Source organism: Cryptotermes secundus, unplaced genomic scaffold (assembly GCF_002891405.2).
Source record: "Cryptotermes secundus unplaced genomic scaffold, Csec_1.0 scaffold114, whole genome shotgun sequence".
Taxonomy (NCBI): Eukaryota; Metazoa; Arthropoda; class Insecta; order Blattodea; family Kalotermitidae; genus Cryptotermes; species Cryptotermes secundus.
The window spans coordinates 965,635-988,037 of NW_019729208.1; the positions used below are offsets into that span (position 1 = coordinate 965,635).

General features: G+C 39.5%; 1 protein-coding gene across 1 annotated transcript in view; it reads right to left on the minus strand.

Moving 5' to 3' along the window:
* Nucleotides 1–22,403, minus strand: part of LOC111865371 (neuroendocrine convertase 2) — a 209,500-nt gene that overhangs the window by 47,127 nt on the left and 139,970 nt on the right. The window contains exons 3-5 of the mRNA XM_023853339.2: nt 18,449–18,695; nt 11,961–11,998; nt 1,049–1,125 (exon numbers count right to left, since the gene is read on the minus strand). Of these exons, the coding sequence (XP_023709107.1) occupies nt 1,049–1,125; nt 11,961–11,998; nt 18,449–18,695 (362 nt within the window). The remainder of the gene's footprint in view (nt 1–1,048; nt 1,126–11,960; nt 11,999–18,448; nt 18,696–22,403) is intronic.

Below are 22,403 nucleotides of genomic sequence, written 5' to 3' on the forward strand. Positions count from 1 at the left end.
TGAATATCCGGATTTGCCATTATTACCTCTAACTACTTGTATATGTTCTCTATATCTAGTGTGAATTTTTATACTTGTTTGTCCTATGGATTCTAATGGACAATCTACCCATATTACTTGGTATATGCCACTTTCTTCGTGTTTCTTTATTTGTAAGTACTGTGTTATTATTAGTTACTATAGGATTCTGACGATGGTGTATAACACACTGATATATTGGGTTTTTGGACTTTATCCATCGTCCTGGTTTTTATTTGTTATCTTAAAAACCAGGACGATGGATAAAGTCCAAAAACCCAGTATTTCAGACTGTGTTATTATGTTTTGCATTGTGTTCTCTAGTGTACTGACAAATCTGAAAAGAATTTAATTTTAAATATTGATATTGTTGCATAGTGGACGGTAAACAAAACTTAAAATTCTGATACCAACTGCAACAGGATGCTAAGATATAGCAACTTAAATAGAATCTTTAAACTTAAATGTGAATTTCTCCCTGTGCTAATTTAAGCACCACGCAATGAAGACATAGCATACAGTATAGGAATCGCTCCACGCAATCTCAAACTCAACACTACATATGGGTGAGCGGTCAGCTTCACGCTGCATCAGCTATAGCCCAGAGGAATATCCACAGTACCCGCTGTGTAGGAGGCTGGATGGGTCCAGCAACAAGTTTGGATACTGTGGAGCAGACATCCCCCTCCCCAGGGGAAATATCACAAGTACACATTTTGCTGGAAAATAGATGGACCTCAGAGCCCGTCTGAACTATGTGAAATTGAATCCTGATTCTCCTGTAATTCAGATCAAATTCTTATTCTCTTTTTCCACAACAGTTAGTGGCCGACCTTAACAAAATCTTAGTTTAAATGGAGCTGTTTCCACACAGCCACAGAAATGATATATGATCCTGTAAGAATTCGCATAAACTCTCGTGAAATAATAGCGCAACTTATTTAAGACGCCTCGTCTGTTCTGCAGACTGTGGCGTCGCTCTGACTGAACGTAGTGAAGAGCATCTTTCATGTTAAATCTTAACACTTACCTGTTGAACCAATCATCGGTGTAGCGTGGATACGGGTATGCGTCATTACTGCTGAAGTCATAACTGGCTCGCGCGTTCTTCCATGAAAGGGAAAAGAAAATCGTGGATATTAGATTATATTGTAACCACACGAAAATACGAAATTTGAGTTTTGCATAATTCCAAAGTTCCATATTGTGGCCTTCAGGGTTGTGGCACCGCATAGCTGGGTGGTTTGCGTGGCTGTAACAGTCTAGACTCATACTGGAGGGTTTTCGGTTCGAATCTCAACCGAGACACCGAAAATCATATCTTGAAATTTCAACAGTTTTTCTTAGTCCCTACAAGTAATTGCCGGTGAAGTTCGTCGATTGTACCAGGATTGATTCACTTAAAATAATTTCCAGTTCATAGTTCACCTTCTCATTCCACGCCACATAGTGTAGCTACTGACAGCTTCGTAAACTAACCCCCAAAGATGACCACGTTTATTCTGGTAAATGTTTACTAACATTTCGACAAAATATTATATTTAATATTTAGGAACATTTAACATTAAAAGTTTTAATTAATTTCTGTCTAAAGAATTAACCAAAATACACAATTTTACACGCACCTTGCTGGATCGCTAGTCTACACAATTTACATAGTTTTCATTAATATCCCTATAATTTTTCTTTTTTACCATTATTTAAAGCAACTTGGTGACTATCATCAGTTTAATATTAAAAAAACCCGAGACATTATTCCTTATGTCATTTTGTAGGTGAGGTATATTTTCTGTGGAGCTGAGCCTTTCTTCAGAGGCTGCCAATTGTGCANTGTCATTTTGTAGATGCGGTATATTTTCTGTGGAGTGTCACTCATGGAGCTGAGCCTTTCTTCAGAGGTTGCCAATTGTGCAGCTACTCAACAACTTCCCAACATTTTATGGAACTTGAAGGTTCATTACAGTATTCACAAGATCCCTCCATTGGTCCCTATCCTGAACCAGATCAATCCATACCAACCCCTTTCCATCTCTCTAAGATCCATTTTAATATTGTCCACCTACCTACGTCTTGGTCTTTCCAGTGGTCTCTTTCCTTCTGGCTTTCCCACCAATATCCTATATGTATTCCTCTTCTCCCCNACTGGTCCCTATACTGGACCAGATCAATCCATACCATCCCATTCCATCTCTCTAAGATCCATTTTAATATTGTCCACCTACCTACGTCTTGGTCTTTCCAGTGGTCTCTTTCCTTCTGGCTTTCCCACCAATATCCTATATGTATTCCTCTTCTCCCCATTCTTGCTACATGACCTTCCCATCTCATCCTCTTGGACTTAATCATTCTAATTATACTTGGAGAAAAGTGCAAGTTATGAAGCTATTTTCTGTGGACTAATAACTGAAAATACCCCATGAATTTCATTCTGAAGAACGTCATATTTCGTATGAATAAACGCCATATTTTCGCCCCTCGACATCCAGCGTTTTGATGTGAATCAGTTGTCAGAGATGAGGAATATTATTTTAATTTATTGCCTTGCCATTCAGATCCAGGGGCATGGATAATTGTCGATAGAAATCTAATAACAAAGTCGACAGCCAGTGATATTTGACCAAATCTCTATTTACAAAACAAGGATCAGATTTCGCAATTAATACATCACACAGATTGGTTTGTGTACTTAAGGGAATGCATTTATAGCTCTGAGTGAATTGTGACTACAGTCAATTTATATCCTTCGATGCCTCCTTCTGGAATATACGTATAACTGAAAAATTTGCTTTACAAACCATTATTTTCATGAATTTGTTTCATTCAAAGCTTTGCAGTTTGTGCAAACATAAATCAATTGGAACGAAATTGGTGTGTGTTTTTTAGACCTGTATTATATTTAGTACCGCGAGGGTGATTCATAACGCGAAACCTATATTTATAACAATTTCAGAAATTTTAAATGAAACGAAAAATTTTTCAGATTTACTAATAATTCACAAGGAGATGGGAAAAATATATGATCATACGGTTCAGTTTCCAATTCCCCCTGAATTTTTCTTCTAACACGACTTCATTCCTGAAAGAATAACATATTTCCCCAGTGTCAGCCCATGAGTGTATCTGTGTAGAACACATTCCAGCTGGTCGATTTTCATGAATTTTGGCATGAATTCTATGTCGTTAGAAACCACCCCAGCCTCATAATCTTTAATGTCCTGTACTGGGTAAGAAAAATATGGCAGACGCACGAATTTTTGATGTGGGAATGACAGTAGCACCACTTAATCTGTAGTCCTCAAATAGTTTATGGTAAAATATTGTGGAATAACATAAAACCTTTGTTAAGTAATTCTTCCATGAATATAATAGATCAGAATTATGGTCGTATAAATTGCGTATTTAAATTCTGGTTGATGAAGATTATTAATAATATATTATATGAAACATTTGGTACTCAGATAGATCGTAAATACAAGATTAAAAGTGCTGTGTAAAATATCATTCATCATTCAGTAGTTAAACATATCCTGAATGTGCGAAATGTTGAGGTTATGTCTGACAAAATGAAGACACATAAAATCGGACCCCATCCCCAAAGATCTTATTGTCTGTTATTATCTGGACGAATGGGAGACGGTGCCCCTTTGAAAGGGCACGACCAAAACTTTGATGGGAAAAGAAACGACAAAATTACTAGCAACACAATATATAACATTTGTGAAATTGGAAAATTCTCTGAGAAGTATGTCCATTACAATTCAGTTTAAAAATTGTTGTTTTTTCGGACGTGAAAAAGTCCAGTACCAATGACAATAATAGTAATAATGATTATTATCATTATTAAACATTATCTGCTTTTATTTTCTTTTTGTGTTTTATTGTTTCATCTTATTACTTGTGCTTAATTTATAGTTGGCCCCTGGGATATTAAGTTCGCACGTAAATATATAAAGATGTAATTGGATATAATTGTTAGTTACTGATATTTCGGTGGAACGTACTGGCAGCATTTTCAGGGCTAAAGGAAAAGTCAAACAAGCATACAGTATCAAAATGCTTTTACTCGTTGCTTATCTCTTGCTTGTCGCCTAAAGATGGAGGCAGTGTGTTCCATCAAATTTCAGTAAAGTTTTACCAGAACGCACGGCGTCACATCCACAAGATATCATAGTCACTTCCGTGGCGACTTCATCTTAAATACATTGCACTTTGTACTACGTCTGTAGCTGTGTGCATTTCTGAGACGTGATTGTTAAAATGTGATGAATAAATTTGAAACACCCTGTATAAAATAAAAATATAACTATATAGGTGCAGTACTAATGTAAATAAAAGCGTGGAAGACTGTACACGAGATTATAAAAATGGTGACTGTGGGTGTTCTGCGAGGAAAAGCTTTTCAAACAAGGATCGTTAATTAAGTCTTTCTACATATAAATTTTGTGTGTTTGTGTACGCAAACACGATCTGGGTTTTATATAGCGTAATTAATATTTACTTATTACAGTCTTTTTCTGCGCTCGTTTCAAGTAGTATATGCAGTACGTAAACGAATTACTGCAAACGATGGCTCACTGTCCTGGATTTTCTTCGAATTTTTCTTTAGATTTGGCTCCTGGGCTACGCCTGAGGAGAAGCTGGGGATAGTGGTTGCATCTGCATTCTAGGTAGGAGGGGAGGAAGGAAAGCAACGCACCGTAAGTACGGCCCTTGAGTAAGCTCTACCCATCCTACAATCCTTGTCTCAGTACGTGGACTCGACAAACTCCACTGAACATTAATTTGAGAGCGAACATGTCTAGAGACACTGATATTTTTCATATCCTTAGGCGGAAAGCCAAACAATCAACCAACAAAACATGTCGCTCGCTTCTGCTGATTTCTTGCTTGACTTATTCTTGGACCCTGATGTCTGGGGGAGAGGTTCTTCGGAAACGCCGAGCTCTCTCTGACCTACACGGTGTTATATTCCACAGTACCGCAAGTAAAAGCAAAGGTAAAACTTGTGCCACCTGGCACAATGACAGTGAAAACAGCACAGCAGCCACGAGCAAACCCTGGAAGATATAAAGAACCTCCACATCAAGATAGCCAGGTGGTACAATATCTGCCCCATACAAGAGGGACGATGGGAGGACGAACACAAGCCTGCATGGTTTACGACTTTTAATTATTGACAATACAAATTTATTTTTAATTAGCATCAAGAAATTTTAAATAATTTTTTAAAAACTTTACATTCCCAGGAAACTGCTGTGTTTGTGAAATGTTCTATTATGTGTACTATGCATTGTAGCATATAAGTGTACGTACTTTACGTCTCAACAACTTATGTGATGGTGGTTTCCTATTTGTAGTGATGTTTGCCCTCTGAAGATGGTACACAGAGACCGAAACTGTAAGGGTGTTAAGTTTTCATGCAGTAAAAAACTTAGAGCTCACATTGGACGGAGTGATTTATATTTGTAAAGGTAAAACTATCCCTGTAACAGGAAGTGGAAGCCCATAGGGTTGCGAGACGTCGAGGTTCCCACATTTTCTAGACAATCGGCTCACAGTTGGCGGTGAGGTTGTCAGTCTTACAAGCCGGCCGCCTTTTACATCCAGGAAGATTCCTGGTACTCATTTCTGTTAGAGGTTGAGTTGACCTCAAGACCATAATGCGACTGGAAGGAGTATGTCAACTGAAAAATGTAATGACCAAATCGGAAATAGAACTCGCTACCTTTCGACTTGTAGCATAGTGTCTCAACAACCTACGCTACCGCGTAACCCAACATAATAAATGTTCCTTATAAAATTACGTTAAATAAATGCATAAAATTAAAAGGTAACATTGCCTCTGCTCTTAATTAATTAAGCACCAAAAAATGAAGGCGTAATGAGGGAGTGGGGACATAGCTCTTATGGACCTGGGCACTAAATGGAGGAGTGTGGACATTTTCACACTCCTGCGTTTTACCCACTGGGAAAGGATCTTCGGAACCCATTGGATGGGCCCCCGACCCGATCTGGACAAGATTGAGAAGAAAAAAATCATTTACACTGCCAAAATCGAACCCTGGCCGTGCAGCACGTATCCCATCGCTATACTGACTTAGCTGTTACTAATGCCTAAAGAAGTATTTTAAGATATCTTCAATAATTATTTTCAATTTAAATACATTAAGATATTACCAACTTTAATGGAACGTAGATTGAACTCGTGTCCGTGATGTGTATTATCTAGTCTACTTCTTGTAAATGAGCATAAAAGTGAATCCTCGTTTGCAAGAGATGACTTTTAATAGCGACTTCCAATGCTTTCCATTCTCATTGCTGTGCGTGGCACGTGGTCACTATGGTTTCCCGAACATGGACACCTGCTTATTTTCTACCTTATATGATTAAACTTTGACAGATATTTCTCAATTAACTAATTGGTATATATGTTTCATTTACTGAAATTTATTTAACCACAGTGTCTGTAGCTCTGGCTACATAGAGTAAAATGTTAAGGTTATTCGTAAATAATAAACTGAGGATGTCGGAGGAGACGTTTGTGGTACACCAGAATTCAGGGCACCATCTTGAAATTTGCCTCTAAAAGCTGAGAGAAATTATTGGAACCTTAATCAGGATTGTTGGGGTCCCAAAAGAAAGTTACGTACTCTACACCTTGAACAAATTTTCCGACTTACTACACATGTAATGGAAAACAATGATGGTGATTATAATAATGACAACAATAGTAATAAGAGTAATAATAATTTAGTTTTCTCACTACTTGATTGTATATGAAAACTGAGATTGAAAATGACCAAATTCGATGAAACATACTGAATGTACTATTAAACTTTGCTTGCTCCACAGTCTCTCATGCAACACGTCTTTCTATCAAATTCACTAAAAGTTATTCACTTAAAAGTTTTGCACATCACATAAATTTTAAATTTATAGAAGTTTTTCACTACAGTGTTTCGACCAATATGGTCATCAGGTGTTTAAAATCTTAGTTGAGGAAATTGCTGTGCTTCTGTTATATTGGCTTTCATTATTAATATATTGTCCCCTCTATGCGCATGTGTATTCGAAGTGACGGGTTATATGGTCCCCTTTATGCGTATGTGTATTCGAAGTGACGGGTTATATGGTCCCCTTTATGCGTATGTGTATTCGAAGTGACGGGTTATATGGTCCCCTCTATGCACATGTGTATTCGATTCGAAGTGACGAGTTACATAGTCCCCTTTATGCGTATGTGTATTCGAAGTGACGGGTTATATGGTCCCCTCTATGCACATGTGTACTCGAAGTGACGGGTTGTATGGTCCCTTCTATGCACATGTGTATTCGAAGTGACGGGTTACACGGTCCCTTCTACGCGCATATGTATTCGAAGTGACGGGTTATATGGTTCCTTGCATGTCATTTGTACTCGAAGTGACATGTTCTTCTTGTTGTGTTATGCTGTATAAGATTTTTCTGTTCTACACAGTGTCCAGGCCGGCTATGGATCACACCCAGCCTCCTACCCAACGCGTAATGGTTATTCTTTCCACGTGTGTAATGTGACCAGAGCGTGAAGCTGACTACACACCTCCAGCTACTTCCAAGGTCAAGAACTGTAGAACTATACCTCTAGTCTTTATATGTTTTCAGGGTATGGAGCTTAATTAATCAAGCAAAGGGGGTTACTTTACCTTTTACTCAATTCCACTGCAAAATTAATACAATTTATTCATTATATATATACATATACATATATATATATATATACAAAAATATGTAATATGATTAAAAAGCAAAACTTTCTGTGAAAAGGAAAGTACTGGCCTTCAAATACGGGGAGCTTGGAATCAATAATACAAGTGACATTTAGAGAGACCTGATGCAACCCTATACACGTTCTGTGCAGACTAAGCTTGAACCAACTTTCCAAGCGTGGAGCAGACTGGACTGAATTTAGTACAAAATGAGGAAATGCTCCCCCTCCTTGGTGTCTCCACCTTATCGTGGTGAGGGGGTTTGAGTATGCCAAGGACCCTGAGAGCTATACCAGCGGTAGCGTAGCTACTGGCAGGGCCTCCCTTGCTGGACAGGTCAAAGGGTAGGCATCAGACGAAGAGAGACACCAAAAACTGATGTCGGAAGCAGCGTCATCAGCAGCGACTTGAAGCACAGAGCAAATGATGCTCGAGATGGTTCAAGTTCGTATAGCAACAGGCGTGACCAGAGTGGTTTGAACGGCTGTTGTACTGCGATGTGGAAAGCAAATGGAAAAACTACCACATTATCACTTTTCCTGGATAGTCTCTTTCCAAAAACAGAAGATCGCATTAAGTGGAGAAACTGTTTTGGAAGAGACTGTGGACCTGTCGCCTGACAGATTACTGATGATGATGATGAGGAGGAAATGCTGGGACTGAGAAGAATATATCCGCTTTAGTTTTTAGCTGGTCAGTTTACCGTGTTATTCCTATACTGGCTTTTGTGAAAAATGTAATGAAACTTCCGGTTCCATTAAGGGCGGCGAATTTCTCGACTAGCTGAGCAACAATCAGGTTTTAAAGAATTGCTCTTCTTCACAGAATTGGTTGTTTACATGATCCTGTGTTTTAAGACCTCAAAGAGATAACCTCGAAGAATGTTATTTTCTGAGATATGGCGCCGTACAGTCTGGTAAGAAGTTTACTGAAGCAACAGAGGAACGCGATATCACTATATTCAGGGTCAGATAATAAGGCAATTAAGATACTATTAAGAAAAATATCATCTGCTTTACTCTTGCTTGCTTGCTTGGCTTTCTCTTTAATCCTGAAGATGGAGGCAGTACATTCCTCCGAAACGTTAGTTAATTTCTATGAGGCCATGCTACGCTACATTCCAGAATACACCTTTCTAGTCACCGTCATGTAAACTGAAAATATCATACGAGTATAATTCTCCCTCTGCGTTGCTTAGAAGTCTGATAGAAGATACAACTGCTGTACATACAAGTGCTACTTATATCGCTGAACCCCATTCTATTGATACCATTTAGTTTGTACTTAATTTAGAAATATGAGAAGGGAAGACTAAATTATTATTTTTTAATATTATCCTCATTACCATCATCGTAATCACTGTAATTTTCTCGTTTAATTACGTTAGCGTGATCGCCTTGTATTGTCTATTTTAGAGTCCGTGTGTTTTTTCTTTCGTTGCTAATTCCTGCTTTATAATTGGTCCTTGGTCTGTTGAGTACGCATGTAAATAAATAAATAAATTCAGTTATAATTATTATCATTTTCCTTTTCCATTTTAAATTCCTGTTAACCTTTTATCTTTTTGTTATTTTTATTGCTAGTGGGGTGGGACTAAGTCCCTTGTACTGCGGCCACTTCTGGCCTATTGTACCATCCCCAGATGATAGGTGAGGGTGATTGTGGAGCAATTGGTGGAATGAAGATTGGCAGGGGAAACCGAAGTACTCGGAGAAAACCTACTCCAGCTCCACTTTGTCTACCACAAATCCCACTTGACCAGACCCGGGATTGAACCCGGGCCGCCGCGGTGGGAAGCCAGAGACTAACCGCTCGAGCTAAGGGGGGGCCTATGTTAACTCCTAAGTCATCTCTAGAAATAACACTTCTAAACTTTATTCAGAAGATACCCGATTCGAACCTAGATCGAAACACCAACATTGATGACTGAGGTTTTGTTTATTTTTAAAAATATTTCCATATAAATACGGAAAAAATTACCTAAAATTAGGTCACGACCACTTCAACCTACATTATTTATAATTTCTCATTCAGTAATCAATTCACCGTCCCACTCCACATAGTCGTATCTTTCATGATACATAGCCCTCAGATGAATAAATTAGTAAGTTCTTTAAGTGAATATTCATTGTATGTTTCTCTAAATTATATTTGTGAATAATACGATTATCCACCATCATAAAGCAGCTAAGGTTTTTTCCCCACTTAATAGCAGTAAGGAGAAGTCAGTTTGTTGACTGTTTATATTCCCTTGGATCGGTTTCAGAAACTTATCTCATTTCCGCACAGGAATATTAGTACCAGAACTCTGACGTAATGGACGCGAGATTACACAGAGTATGACGGGGAAGTTTCTAAGGAATCAAAGCTCCATTGAAAAAGCTTAGTCTCCTCTAATAAGACGATGCCTGAATGTCTTCTTAATCAATGTTTCTACGAATAGGACTCGCTTCGGAAAATAAGAGCCGCAACAATATTACGTAATGTGGTTTATTTATATGTTAATATTCCATATTAACTATGCAAATATACATAATACATAAACTACAGAATACTATTTTGTATGATGCGACATTGTGTAGTCCTGTGGTTGAGAGACGTTTCGGAGGAACCTACTGTCTATATTTTCAGTGGCGAAGAATAAGTCAAGGAAAGAACTAACAATCATTATACACACTGGTTAATTGTTATAGTATTCTTTGATCCTGAAGAGGCGATCTTCTAACAACTACATGACGATACGCCCCAAGAGGTAGTAATTTTCAAAGGCGCCACTGTGAGAACTGAAATTCGCAGTTGTTAATGTCTTCAGATTGACAACGACCTACAAAACTGCTGGATCCAGTCTTTGTATGCAGAGGGAAACTTCTTTAAGCTGTAATTGTAATAGTATTTACAAGCCACAATACTTTGGAGAAGGAAATTTTGAGGAAAGCTGGTGGACCAGTGTCGAAGCAATGGATTTGGAGAAGCGGAGACAACCACAAATTGAACGAGTTCTGAAGAACCCTGTAACTGAGAGTAGATATGAAGAAGGTTGGAGTTTTTCAGTCAGCTAATATCTATTTTTTTTAATGTCAGATTGTACAAGAAACTGGGAAGTCCTAGATTCAGAAATGTGAAAGATGTAGAGAATGATTTACGACTGCCAAAATTAAAGAAAAGGAGGTAAAATGCGAATAGTAGAACAGAATGCAATCTGTTGGGAATGAAGAGTAGTTTCTTAAAGTAATGAGTTGGTAAACATATTCTCATAATCATCAATTTTATGGACATTAACATTTGTCCTAATTTTTTATTTAAAAAGATGTTTCGTGGATTGGACTCCGTCTCTTTCATATAGAAGACCTGCTAGCTCCTATCTCCCAACATAAAAGTAGCCCAAGATATGATGCATAAATGAAGTGAGACAACAGGCTACAAGAGTTAAGACGAAAGAGCAGTCCCTTTTACTTAATTACTTATGTAAATTATTACGATAAAATATCACGCCGAGGAGATATTCTTCATCTTAATCGTAACCCATTTATAGTTTATATTTACAGGCCGAATTTATAGGGATCCTCGTGTAATCAGTCAAAATCTGAGATCTCCTTCAGTAATAACAAATTTAGATTATAATAATTCTTTTTCTGTTAAAGTAAAATAAATATATCCCTGAAACAGGCCGTGAAGGCCCATGGGATTATGAGACGTCGAGGCTCCCACATTCTCTAGACAATCGGCTCACAGATGGCAATGAGATTGTCAGCCTTACGCACCGGCCGCCCTTTACCCCAAAGAATATTCCTGGTACTCATTTCTTTTAGAGGCTGAGTCGACCCCAGGGCCATAGTGCGGCTGGAAGGATTAGGTAAAATGAAAAAAAAAAATCCACCTCAACGGGATTCGATCCTGTCACCTTCCGGCTTTTAAGATAGTGCCTTAACTAGGCTACCGGGTGCTCCCATTTTTTTTCTGTTGATAACTAAAATTGCCATTTAACTTCCCGAAGTGTAAAGAATAAATGTCAATAAAATTTTATGGATTTTAGGCCTGATTTGGGGAAGACTTGAGGCGACTTCCCTGGTCACTCCACCTTCCCCCTTCGCACCTTAAATCCTTCCCTATGTTTCGTAATATTCTGAACGGCGTTCTTATTCTCAGTGTGAGGTACTGCATTTATCTACAGGTGCATATGATTTCTTATGTACTTACATAATTGTATTTCAGATCCGGATGTATATAGTCCACACCTGAAACAAATAACAATAAGTTTTAGGACCAGAATACTTGTAACTAAAAGTAAATATATACATTGTTACATAATTGTGACTAAATCCTCTAAGTCAAAGTGGTCAAAACATTTATTACCTGCTTTAACTTCATAAACAAGTAGCAGACAGCCTTTTCAGGCGTAGATAAGCTGCAAAGAATTCAAGGAAAGGGTATATTGTTAGATTCGAGACTTTAACAGAGGTGACTATGAAGAGTGTGTACATATTCCAGGATGTGACGCCTCACATTCCGGTTTGAAGTTTACTGAAGATCCAAAGGAAGATACTGACTCCGTCTGCAGGGTTGAAGAGTAAACCAAGCAAATACTCGTGTTTCTCTCAGATATCGATAACCTATCGGATTACAAGGCGTTATATATCGAAAGATATTATTCTTCAATTCTTACATTATTTACAATAATTAGATCGAACAATTTGCAATATATCTGAAGAGTTTAACAGCAAAATGGAAATTATCTTCATTCATGAAACTTGTACCTACATTTATTTTTTTCTTCTTTCTTGTTATTCGCATTTCATTCTAAATTCCTTCTCATTATTTATTAATTAGCATTACTACCGAATGTAGTATTCATTTGTTTCCCTTTTTGTTATAAAATCCTCCCTGATTTAGCCCCATAAGGAGCCCTTCTTCTAATCACTGTTTCGAGATCACTATAGAAACCATTTAATATAAAATTATTATCCTGGTACTGGAGGAACTGAGTAAACTCACGAATACCTGCAATAAGGATAGCCGGTCTTTGAACAGAAGTTCCAAACCGGAAACTCCTGAATACAGTGGAAGATTGTTGTCGGTAGAAGAAAGTTCTTTTAACTTCCTACTCCATTTTCAATATATTTCACCATAATTTGTGTGATAAGGTCATAAAAGCTATAGCTATCCATGTAATAAACAGACCGTGAAGGCCCACGGGTTTGTGAGACGTAGAGGCTTCCACATTTTCTAGAGAGTCGGCTCACAGATGGCGGCGAATTTGTCAGCCCTTCGCGCTGACCTCCTTTACCAAACAGAAAGATCCCTGGTACTCGTTTCTGTTAGAGACCGACTTGACCCCAGGGGCATATTGCGTCTGGAAGGATTAGATCAACTGAAAAACACAATGACCTCATCGAGAATCGAAACCATGACTTTCCGGGCTTGTAGCATAATGTCTCAACCAAATACGCTACCGCGTGCCCCTTGTTAAGTCCGTAGCATGTTTATATTATATAGTTTGAAAACGACATTCTCAACAACGGATATATTTCAAGCGAAATATTAAATGCTTTTGGCAGCGCTTCGTTTCACTTGCATTTCGCATCAATGTGGATTACAAGGTAAGCTATACAAGTAGAGTGGAAGTCTTCAGTCTGTTTTAATATCATTCCACATCAATGGGAAAATAAAAACATAGTTGGAGAACTGAAAGTAAATCTCTTCTGAGATGTGATGACCTGTAATCAGGGTAAACTTGACCTACATTTTGGGATCACTGCTCCATCTTCAGGATAAAGCTAATTGTTCTTAGCTCCTAGCTTACATTTCGACCTTGAAGATGGATAAAATACGTTCCTTCGAAACGTTTGTGAATTTCTACCTCATCATGTGCTGTCACACATCAGAAGTCATCCCAGTGAGATCCTCAAGTCTAGCAGAACAAATGTCTCTTATATCTAATATTGCATGCTTTGTAAGAAGTCAAGTGGTCTGAATGTAACATAATTATGTTATTGATTTTTATGCAATTGAAAAGCGGCAAGGACATGAAGCTCGCCATTCACCTCCATCTAGTGCCGAGGTCAAGAACAATGGAGCAGTAATTTCGCTATACAGTGCACTTTCTTGGTATGGTATTTAGTAAATTACGTAAGCATAGGGACAACTTTACGTTTTACCTTCATTTTGGAATGGCCAAGAAATGCGATTCGGAGATTGACACAGCGGGGAGATTTTGCGTTCTAAAATGTTTAACTTCAAATGATAATGTCCAGGATTTCTTTCTCAACCTGCTCCATACATTAACCCAAACTTTGTCTCTGTTATTGAAAAAACACAGTAATTTATACGCAACTTTATTCGGAATTTCTAAAGAGATCCGTCACTTCACGTAGCTATCGCCTCAACTTCCGCCACAGTGTGCCACAAAACAATGAACACAGTAGGTTTTGGAAGTTTTCCCTTTTTATTTAGTCGATAACTCATCAGATCAAAATAAATTCCGAAAAATGGGAGGGAGTTGCACGGGGTCCAACTCTGGAGCCGAACCGAGGTCCATCTGACCGCCTGTCGTGGCACACTGATGGAAAGAGGAGTTGGCTGAGGACGTTGACTAACTCCGTCATTGTTAAAATAACTTCCAGGGTCTGTGGCTGATTCGGGTTGCAGCCATATTGACTAATGCAGTTACAATACAGTCAGGGTTTTCCAGAGTCAAGGGACCGATAAGGTTGGTAATCTGAGAGAAAAGGACAGAGAATTAATGAGAGAGAGAGAGAGAGTCGGTGTCAGTAGAGCAACTCAAGCAGGTACTGGAGTTCATATCTATATGTATTGTGACATGTAGGACCGTTGCTAGGGAACATCTCGTAAACAAGCGCACAACAAATACTCAACCAACAATAGACCAGACTCATTTCTAGGCAACGCCCGCTATACACGCACGCAACTGTAGAACCTTGTTGCAAGAAGTTTTCTCTATCTTAGTCGCATGTATCCATTTAAATCAACGAATGTTTTCTGTGATGTAGTCCGACCCGAGACTATATAACCACAAGCCAACAATAACTGACATCCATCGTGACCCTGCGAATCATAGGAAGCGACTAAAATGGAAGTCTCAAATCTGAGATAGTAAAATATTGTTGCGAGCCTCAAGGGACTCGGACTCGAGAAGGACTGCGCTGGCAAGGGCCAGCAGCATATACAAAAGACAGACCAGTCCTCTTGTCAGAGAGAGGGCCTCACGAAAACAAGACCTTAACTGTCAAAGAGTCATAATTATCTGGTCATGAGTCCCAGGTGGGGCTCGACGCCAAGACTTACTGTCAGTCGCAATATGACTTTGACTGACAGTTCAGTTGGAAGTCAGAATAGTTCCAGTGGTGTGTTCAGTCGGAAGAAGATGACAGTGTGTCAGATAGTGATTTGTGAAATGTTGTAACAGGTTATACATATAAACGTCCAATAAATTCGATCATCAAATCGAAACCCGTCTTATTAATCACGCAAACCTCGGATACGTTACAGTATTATATATAAATAATAATAATATACTTCTTTATAATGTCACTAAATTGTGTCAAGATTTTGTCATGTTCCTGACCGAATTTCCCTTGGACTCACCCTCTGTGACGGCTGCCTTGGAGACACTAACTCTACCTCGCGGTGTTTGTCCGAAGTGAATCTAATAAGTGATATAGTGGAAAATTACAAGACAGTAAGACCGCCGACCACGTTAACCTGATTATGTTTGGGGAACTTCCGTTTCCAGATATATCTAAAGCAAATGTTTAGTGTTACATCTATGCTTGTGGTGCTTTCAAATAAAAATGTAGACATTATATCACCCAAACAGAAGTTCATATTAATCAATTCACAATATGAATCGGCCCAGAGAGCCTATCATTAGATGATTCTTGAGAAATATGCGAATGATAACGGAACGCATAAAAACTACGTCTTAAGAATCAGGTGATTGTCTATATGGACAGAAATATTTTGTGAATTAATAAAAACGCTCGTTTGTGTAACCGTAAAAAAAAAAAACTCCTTTCGTTTAGTCCACAAGCGAAATATACCGACCGAGCGACCGCCTCTTGTCGACGAAGTTAGTGCCAACTTTAGCGGTTAGAGAGTGTCGCGTGCTCAGAGCAACGAATCCCCACTGCTGTTAATTTCGGTTTTGTAGACCGGAGCCACTATTTTTCTATTCAAGTAGCTCCTCAGTTATCCTCACGAGGCTAAGTGTACCCCGTTCCAGACCCACTACTTCTCAGAAAATCTGGTAGCGCCGGGAATCGAACCCGGGACCTCTGGATCTGTAGCCATGAACTCTGACCACTAGACAACAGAGGCGGTCTGTTAACTGTTATAGCAGCAAAAAATTCCTGTTCTTCTTCATAGCTCTACTTGTAATGTAGGATCCGTTTGGGTACTGTTCGCTCTCTCACGGCACGTAAATACAAGTATACCCAGTTCTGTTTTACTGGATATTTATTTGGTCGTATATTGAATTTATTTCTGGTCCCTGCTTATTTATTGATTCTGTATTCTGCCTTGTGCACCATTAAGTGACAGAAGAAATTTTATGTACACTGAATTCTACAGAGTGGCCCAAAAGTCAGTTAACATAAAACATTCTCTCGTATTATAGGGAATGTTCAGATTTAAACCTGCCAGTCAATTTGCAGAACCGTATCACAGCGTTGTGAGTTGTGCATTGAACATGGAGGCTCTCATTTCGAAAAGTTTTTTTGTGAATTCAATAAGTAATTAAAGAATTTCTAATAAATTGTCACGTGTTTTCGTGTGACTATAGACGGGGTTTGAAATGGCAATCGGATTTAATGAATATTTACAGAACGTGAATACTAATAACTGCAACAGTTTCACTGAGTTACACACTCCATTAATCACTGTAAAATCTTTTCAGTTTGCCACATCTTTATCATTCGCTGCCTAGCGACGTATTGCAACAATGTCCTCGCGTTCTCATCGGTTAGTGACTGTTTCACAATTATCTCCTATTCTTCTAACTGCGGTTTCAAGACATTTTTCTAAGTCAAAGTCACATTGCGACTGACAGTCAGTCAGTCAGTCAGTCCTGGTGTCAAGCTAATTTGGAGCTCCTGACATTTGTTTCCGTTTGACAGTTTAGGTCTTGTTATTGTGGGGCGCCCTCCCTGACGAGAAGACGAGTCTGTGTTTTGTCAGAGTCATTGTCTATAGTAGTAATTCATTTGTCGTAACGTGAAAGATATTTACATTTTACACGTTAAACGTGATAATGAAGGTATTAAATATACACAGGGCCTCTGTCAGTCCAGGCTCAGTACAGAAGATTATGCCCTATTTCTAGTAGCTTCCGCTAAAATGGCAGTCTACTCATTTGGAAGGTCATATGCTTGACCGCTGCCAAGTTTAAGCCTCTCATACTTTCTATTTTTTTTTCTAATCCCAACTTTCCTAGTTATATAGCTCGGCAAGGACCGCATAGAGAACATCGCCTCCAACAGCTCGTCTATTTTTGCGGGAGTGTCTGTTTCGGTCCTTACCTAGCAACGTCCATTGTTTACAGAGCCATTACTTAGCAACGGCAATTGTCTAGTTGTTCGTTTAGAGCTCGTTGCCTAGCAACGGGTCTACATGCCACAGTATTTTAACGTCAGATTTTCTAATCTGTTAACTGAGTTTTGGAACCAGTCAATATTAATATTTTTGTATATAAATGTCAGCTCTTCAGTTCATAATAGGGTGACCAAGAAATAAGCACTTAAGAGTTTATTTATTTGTGGTTTAATTATGTGAATATTGCACAAAAAATGACAAGTAAATAAATTGTTCTGTCCGGAGGCGTATGACACCCTTTGAAATTTAATCTGAACTTCAAAGTCAAGAAACATTTCTTGTGAATTTTACATTATATTTAATTTTCTTGGGAAGTTTCTATATATGTGTGCTGGCCCAAAAGTAACCTAACTGGCTAGTAAAATTTACATTACGTAAGTAAGTAAGTAAGTAAGGTTGGTTGGCGTCTTTAAACCTCAAGATGGCCTTAATATTGGAAAATGTTTGATTTACTGCCTTTTGGCCAATTCTGTGTATTATTGTCACGTTTTAGGGACGTAACCATAGACGGGGTATGGACTGGATATGGGATTTACTGACCATCTATATACACCACTCGGAATTACAAGTAATTACAGCGCTATCGCTAATCTCCAAAATTCACAGATCACTACAACACCATCTAAACCTTTTTCCAGCCTGCTGTGTCTTAACCAGCTGTTCCCTGGCAATGTCTTCTAACAGTGGGGATTCTTCAGCTTTCCGCGCTCAGGACCGCTTGTTACAGAAGCCCGCGCAGAACTCCTCTCAACTGTCAAAAACTATACCCCCATCTCTTCTCAGCCTCCCTTGCAGAGCTCAACTGCACTGCCAACCCTCAACCATCAACACTCAATTACTTTTAACTGGCCTGGGGTCCTATTTATATAGCCTCGGGGCAGAACCGACAAAAACACCGCTTTCAGCAGTTCTTCTATTGTTGTAGACGTGATTACCGATCCATTGTCTAGAAACGGCAGTTTGTTGATGTACCTATTGCGCAGCAAGGGATATGTATGCTACATTATTTATCCTCAAATTTTTAAGCGCCCTGACGTGACACTGCGTGAACTAACTGAGCCTTCGAGGGAGCCACTCACCGTCATCCATGATTGCTGTCGTGACATTCTTTCCTGTGACGCCTTGGGCCCAGGCAGCTTCTACGTTGAGATCCAGTTTTGCCTTGCCGCCGTTCTGACCGGTGTTCTTCAGGTACCATTGGAAAGGGAAGTAGGGGTCGCTTGGGTCCTGCTGCGGCCTCATGTGGTGCACCAGGTTCTCTACCCGCAGGGGCTTGTAGCCTCGCTTTACCCTCTTGAAGCCCGTCTGCTGCACCGCCAGCTGCACCTGCATCACGACAGAAGCCAAAGTTAACCCCAGAAGTGTCAAGCGTCGTAAATTCCGACTTTTACAAAAAAAAAAATCGCTTAGTGGGGAGTGGAGTCCAACTGGCTCCACTCGGCACGGGGCCACTGATTGGCCTATTGTAGCCTGCCCCGGGTGATTATGATGATGGAGAATTTAGTGGAATGAAGATTGGCAGGGGAAACCGAAGTACAAAGCGCTATTTTGTCCACCACAAAGCCCACTTGTCCAGACCCGGGATCGAACCCGGACCGCCGCGAAGGGAAGCCAGCGACTAACCGCTTGAGCTATGGCGCGGTCGACTTTTACAAAAACTGTTATATCTGACCGCATGCGACATCTATTGGCTCTTTATCTGAACTGCATAGCCAAGAAATAATTTGAAAGGAAATCCTGCTTTTATTTTGAAGTTCGTAGTAAGTCATTACGTATTATTTATTCATGAAAGAAGAGCAACTCTAACAAACTAAAATTGCGGTTTGTCACTGTAGGAATTAGGACTCTATTCCATGAACATTGTGTCAGGGCTTAGCCTTGTGGCGGTGTAGAAATAGATCCGTTTAAATCGGTGAATCGCTAAGACGCTCCAGAAAGGCTAATAGAAAAGGAGCCTTAAAGCATGAACTTCTAGTGTTAAACTGAGTACATTAACGTGTAACATTGGCATTCGTTGATCAGCGGCTTCGTGAATTTAGACCGTTACATTATAGTCGCCATCTCTCGAATGCACGTGAAGCTAAGTTAAAGTCAGACCACAACTGACAGCCAGCCACTCTGTTTAACATCGAGTTCCTCTCGGGGATGTATGAGTTTATGGCTTTGGTTGTCTTGAAGCATTCTCTCTGGCGAAAATGTTAGTCTTTTCTTTGTCAGAACTCTTCTTTCCTTTGTCATTGCTTATATTCACATTACATGCGTGAAATGTCCATTCTTCTACATATGCGAAACAGTAATTTGACATTCGCTCCGCGCCAGTTGCAGCGAGTTCACACGAACGCCGACACTGGCGCCACGTGACGGCTTGCTTTACATTACTCGTCTCCCTTCATAAACGTTATATGTTTCGTGGGTGGGACGTAGTATTTCAGTTCGAAAATTTGTTTTTCAATCAGCGAATACTGCAGTTGTAGCTCAAAGGCCGAATCGTCTTCTGCCCTGTGGTCATAATAACATGAAATCCATTTGTTCGTGATGTACGCTACGTTCTCAGTGCCTGACAGATGGCGTTGAAATTTTGAATGTTATTTGTGTAATCTATTTTATTATAACACAGATCAGAATTTTATTACACACTGAATGACTCATCAAATATATTATACGTGTGTGCTACGTCAGATTTTATTCAAATGTGTACGTCCCTCAGTTTTAGAGGAGATTTTTGTATGTAATATACCCACGCTATATAATATTGATGCTGAAATCCTAGTTTAATAACCAACGTCACACAGACATTGGAAATTAAGAAAGTTTAATAAAGATTTGTCTTTGTACAATATGTAGGACGCTGGAGGGAGGTGGCGTTGACAGGTAATTAAAGAACTGATAAAGGAGTGATGAAGAGAAGAGAGAAGGAGATAAAATTAGGAGGGGGTTGAAGGAAGGAAGATACGTGTTGCTTCATGAATATATAATATAAAAAACATTGCCTTGATGGATACAATCTGCGTATTAACTAAGGCGTCAGACAGATTAGAGAATACAATTTTTATATACAGTGTGTAAAATATATTTGAGGCTGAATAATCATCATATATTGGACTATACAGATATATCACCATCAGAAAATTATTAGATTCAAATTGTACCATATGAGGGGAAATAACACCGTCCTTCCAAAGGGGTTTTTGTTGTTCTGCAAGGTTGCCTTATCAGTATGACGAAAGCTCAGAGATGTTTTAGACAGACAATAACACATGTAGAAAATTTGTGTTTAATTTTTCAGTAGGCATTATGGGTCTACTGATGTTTACAGAACATTTAAAATGTGTATGCAATACAAAGCGTATGTTAGGTGGGTCTCCTCTCACCACGGCATGGCGCGTCCTCAGGTTACGGATGCAGGAGACGGCTTCCACATATGGAGGGAAGTTGCGGATATATTGAATAAGCAGTCGCGGACGGCCGACAAGGGATGGCCCCCCAGCTTGGGGGTTGGGCGTGGGGCTAACAACTACTCACCGTAAAAAATAATCATTTACGAATATGAACACAAAACCTCGGACCTGGATGGATTCCTTGGATAAACGACCACGAGGACTGCATATAGGATATTGGTGGGAAAGCCAGAAGGAAAGAGACCACTAGGAAGACCAAGGCGTAGGTGGGTGGACAACATTAAAATGGATCTTAGGGAGATAGAATGGGATGGTATCGATTGCATTGATCTGGCTCAGGATAGAGACCAGTGGAGGGCTCTTGTGGACACGGTAATGAACCTTCGGGTTCCATAAAATGCTGGGAAATTCTTGAGTAGCTGCAGAATTGACGACTCATCAAGAAGGGCTCAGCTCCATGAGTAAGTAAGTAAGTAACACAAAACACTTACATCGCCTCCATCAGTCCAGGCTTTGTAGAGCGGATTATCCTTTATGTTTCTCAGCTAATCGGCCTACTATGGACAGCTAAATCATTTGAGCGGGCGTATGGCGGTCAATGGAAGATATGGAGCTCGAACAAACATTCGTCGCCGCAGGAAAATTCGTATTAAGAAATTTTCTCTCATGCAAACTTGCCATCCAAACGCGAACTCGATCATCCGAAGTCACTTCCGAACAAAAACGAGAATGTGAGAACAAAAAACGGCAACAAACGAACTGGTCACAGTCAGTTCGCCGAATGCCCTGATCTGGTGTACATCTTTCACAAGAAATTTCTAAATTAAAAGAAATATTAATTTTGTTTGTTATTTTTATAGCACAATATGGTCTCCACTGTTTATAGCAATGTTTGTCAACTGTGGTCCGAGGACCATTGGTTGTACGGTCCATCAGATGGTCCCTTGAATAATGCCGTCCGTATAGTATTATATTACACGTAATAAATAAAAACATTTGAGTTTTAAGAAGCGAGGAAACGTTGTTTAAAAAAATACTTTAAATTTATAGCTACAAAAGTGGTTTATGGCATCTTTAACTAAAACCTTTCTCCTATTCGCAGGAAAGAAGCTCGGTTGAATGTTCGTTACGGTTAGAGGGAATGTTATGATAGCCGAGTGATGGTCGCGTGCGCCGACCGTCCATGTAGTGGTCCGCAGCTGCCGGAAATTCGATAAACACTGGGCTATAGCAAAAGCTAATATGTTTCCGACGCTTGTCTGCTTCGTCTCATGGAATAAAATCGACAATTTATATTGTTTTGCTCGTTCCGGAAAGTAACCTCCAATTCTAATCTTGCGCCTATGGGAAACACAGACTCGGCACGTTGCGATACATCGCTTTACTATCTCTCTGCCGGAACATCACTCTCCCTAAGAGCGGGGAATTCCCGTATGCAGATCTCGCAGTGGAGTAGGGGAGAGGGGCGGATTTGCGGAGCGAGGTGCTATCCAATGGGAAGGATCCATGTGGATAAGAGGAAAAGTTAGAAAGAGATAGGCGTTGAGGTACTATACTCAGCTTATATCGGCCTTAGCCGTAGCGTTCGGCGGGGGGGGGGGGGGGCTAAAAGTCTTTCACTGGCTTCGGTGGCCAT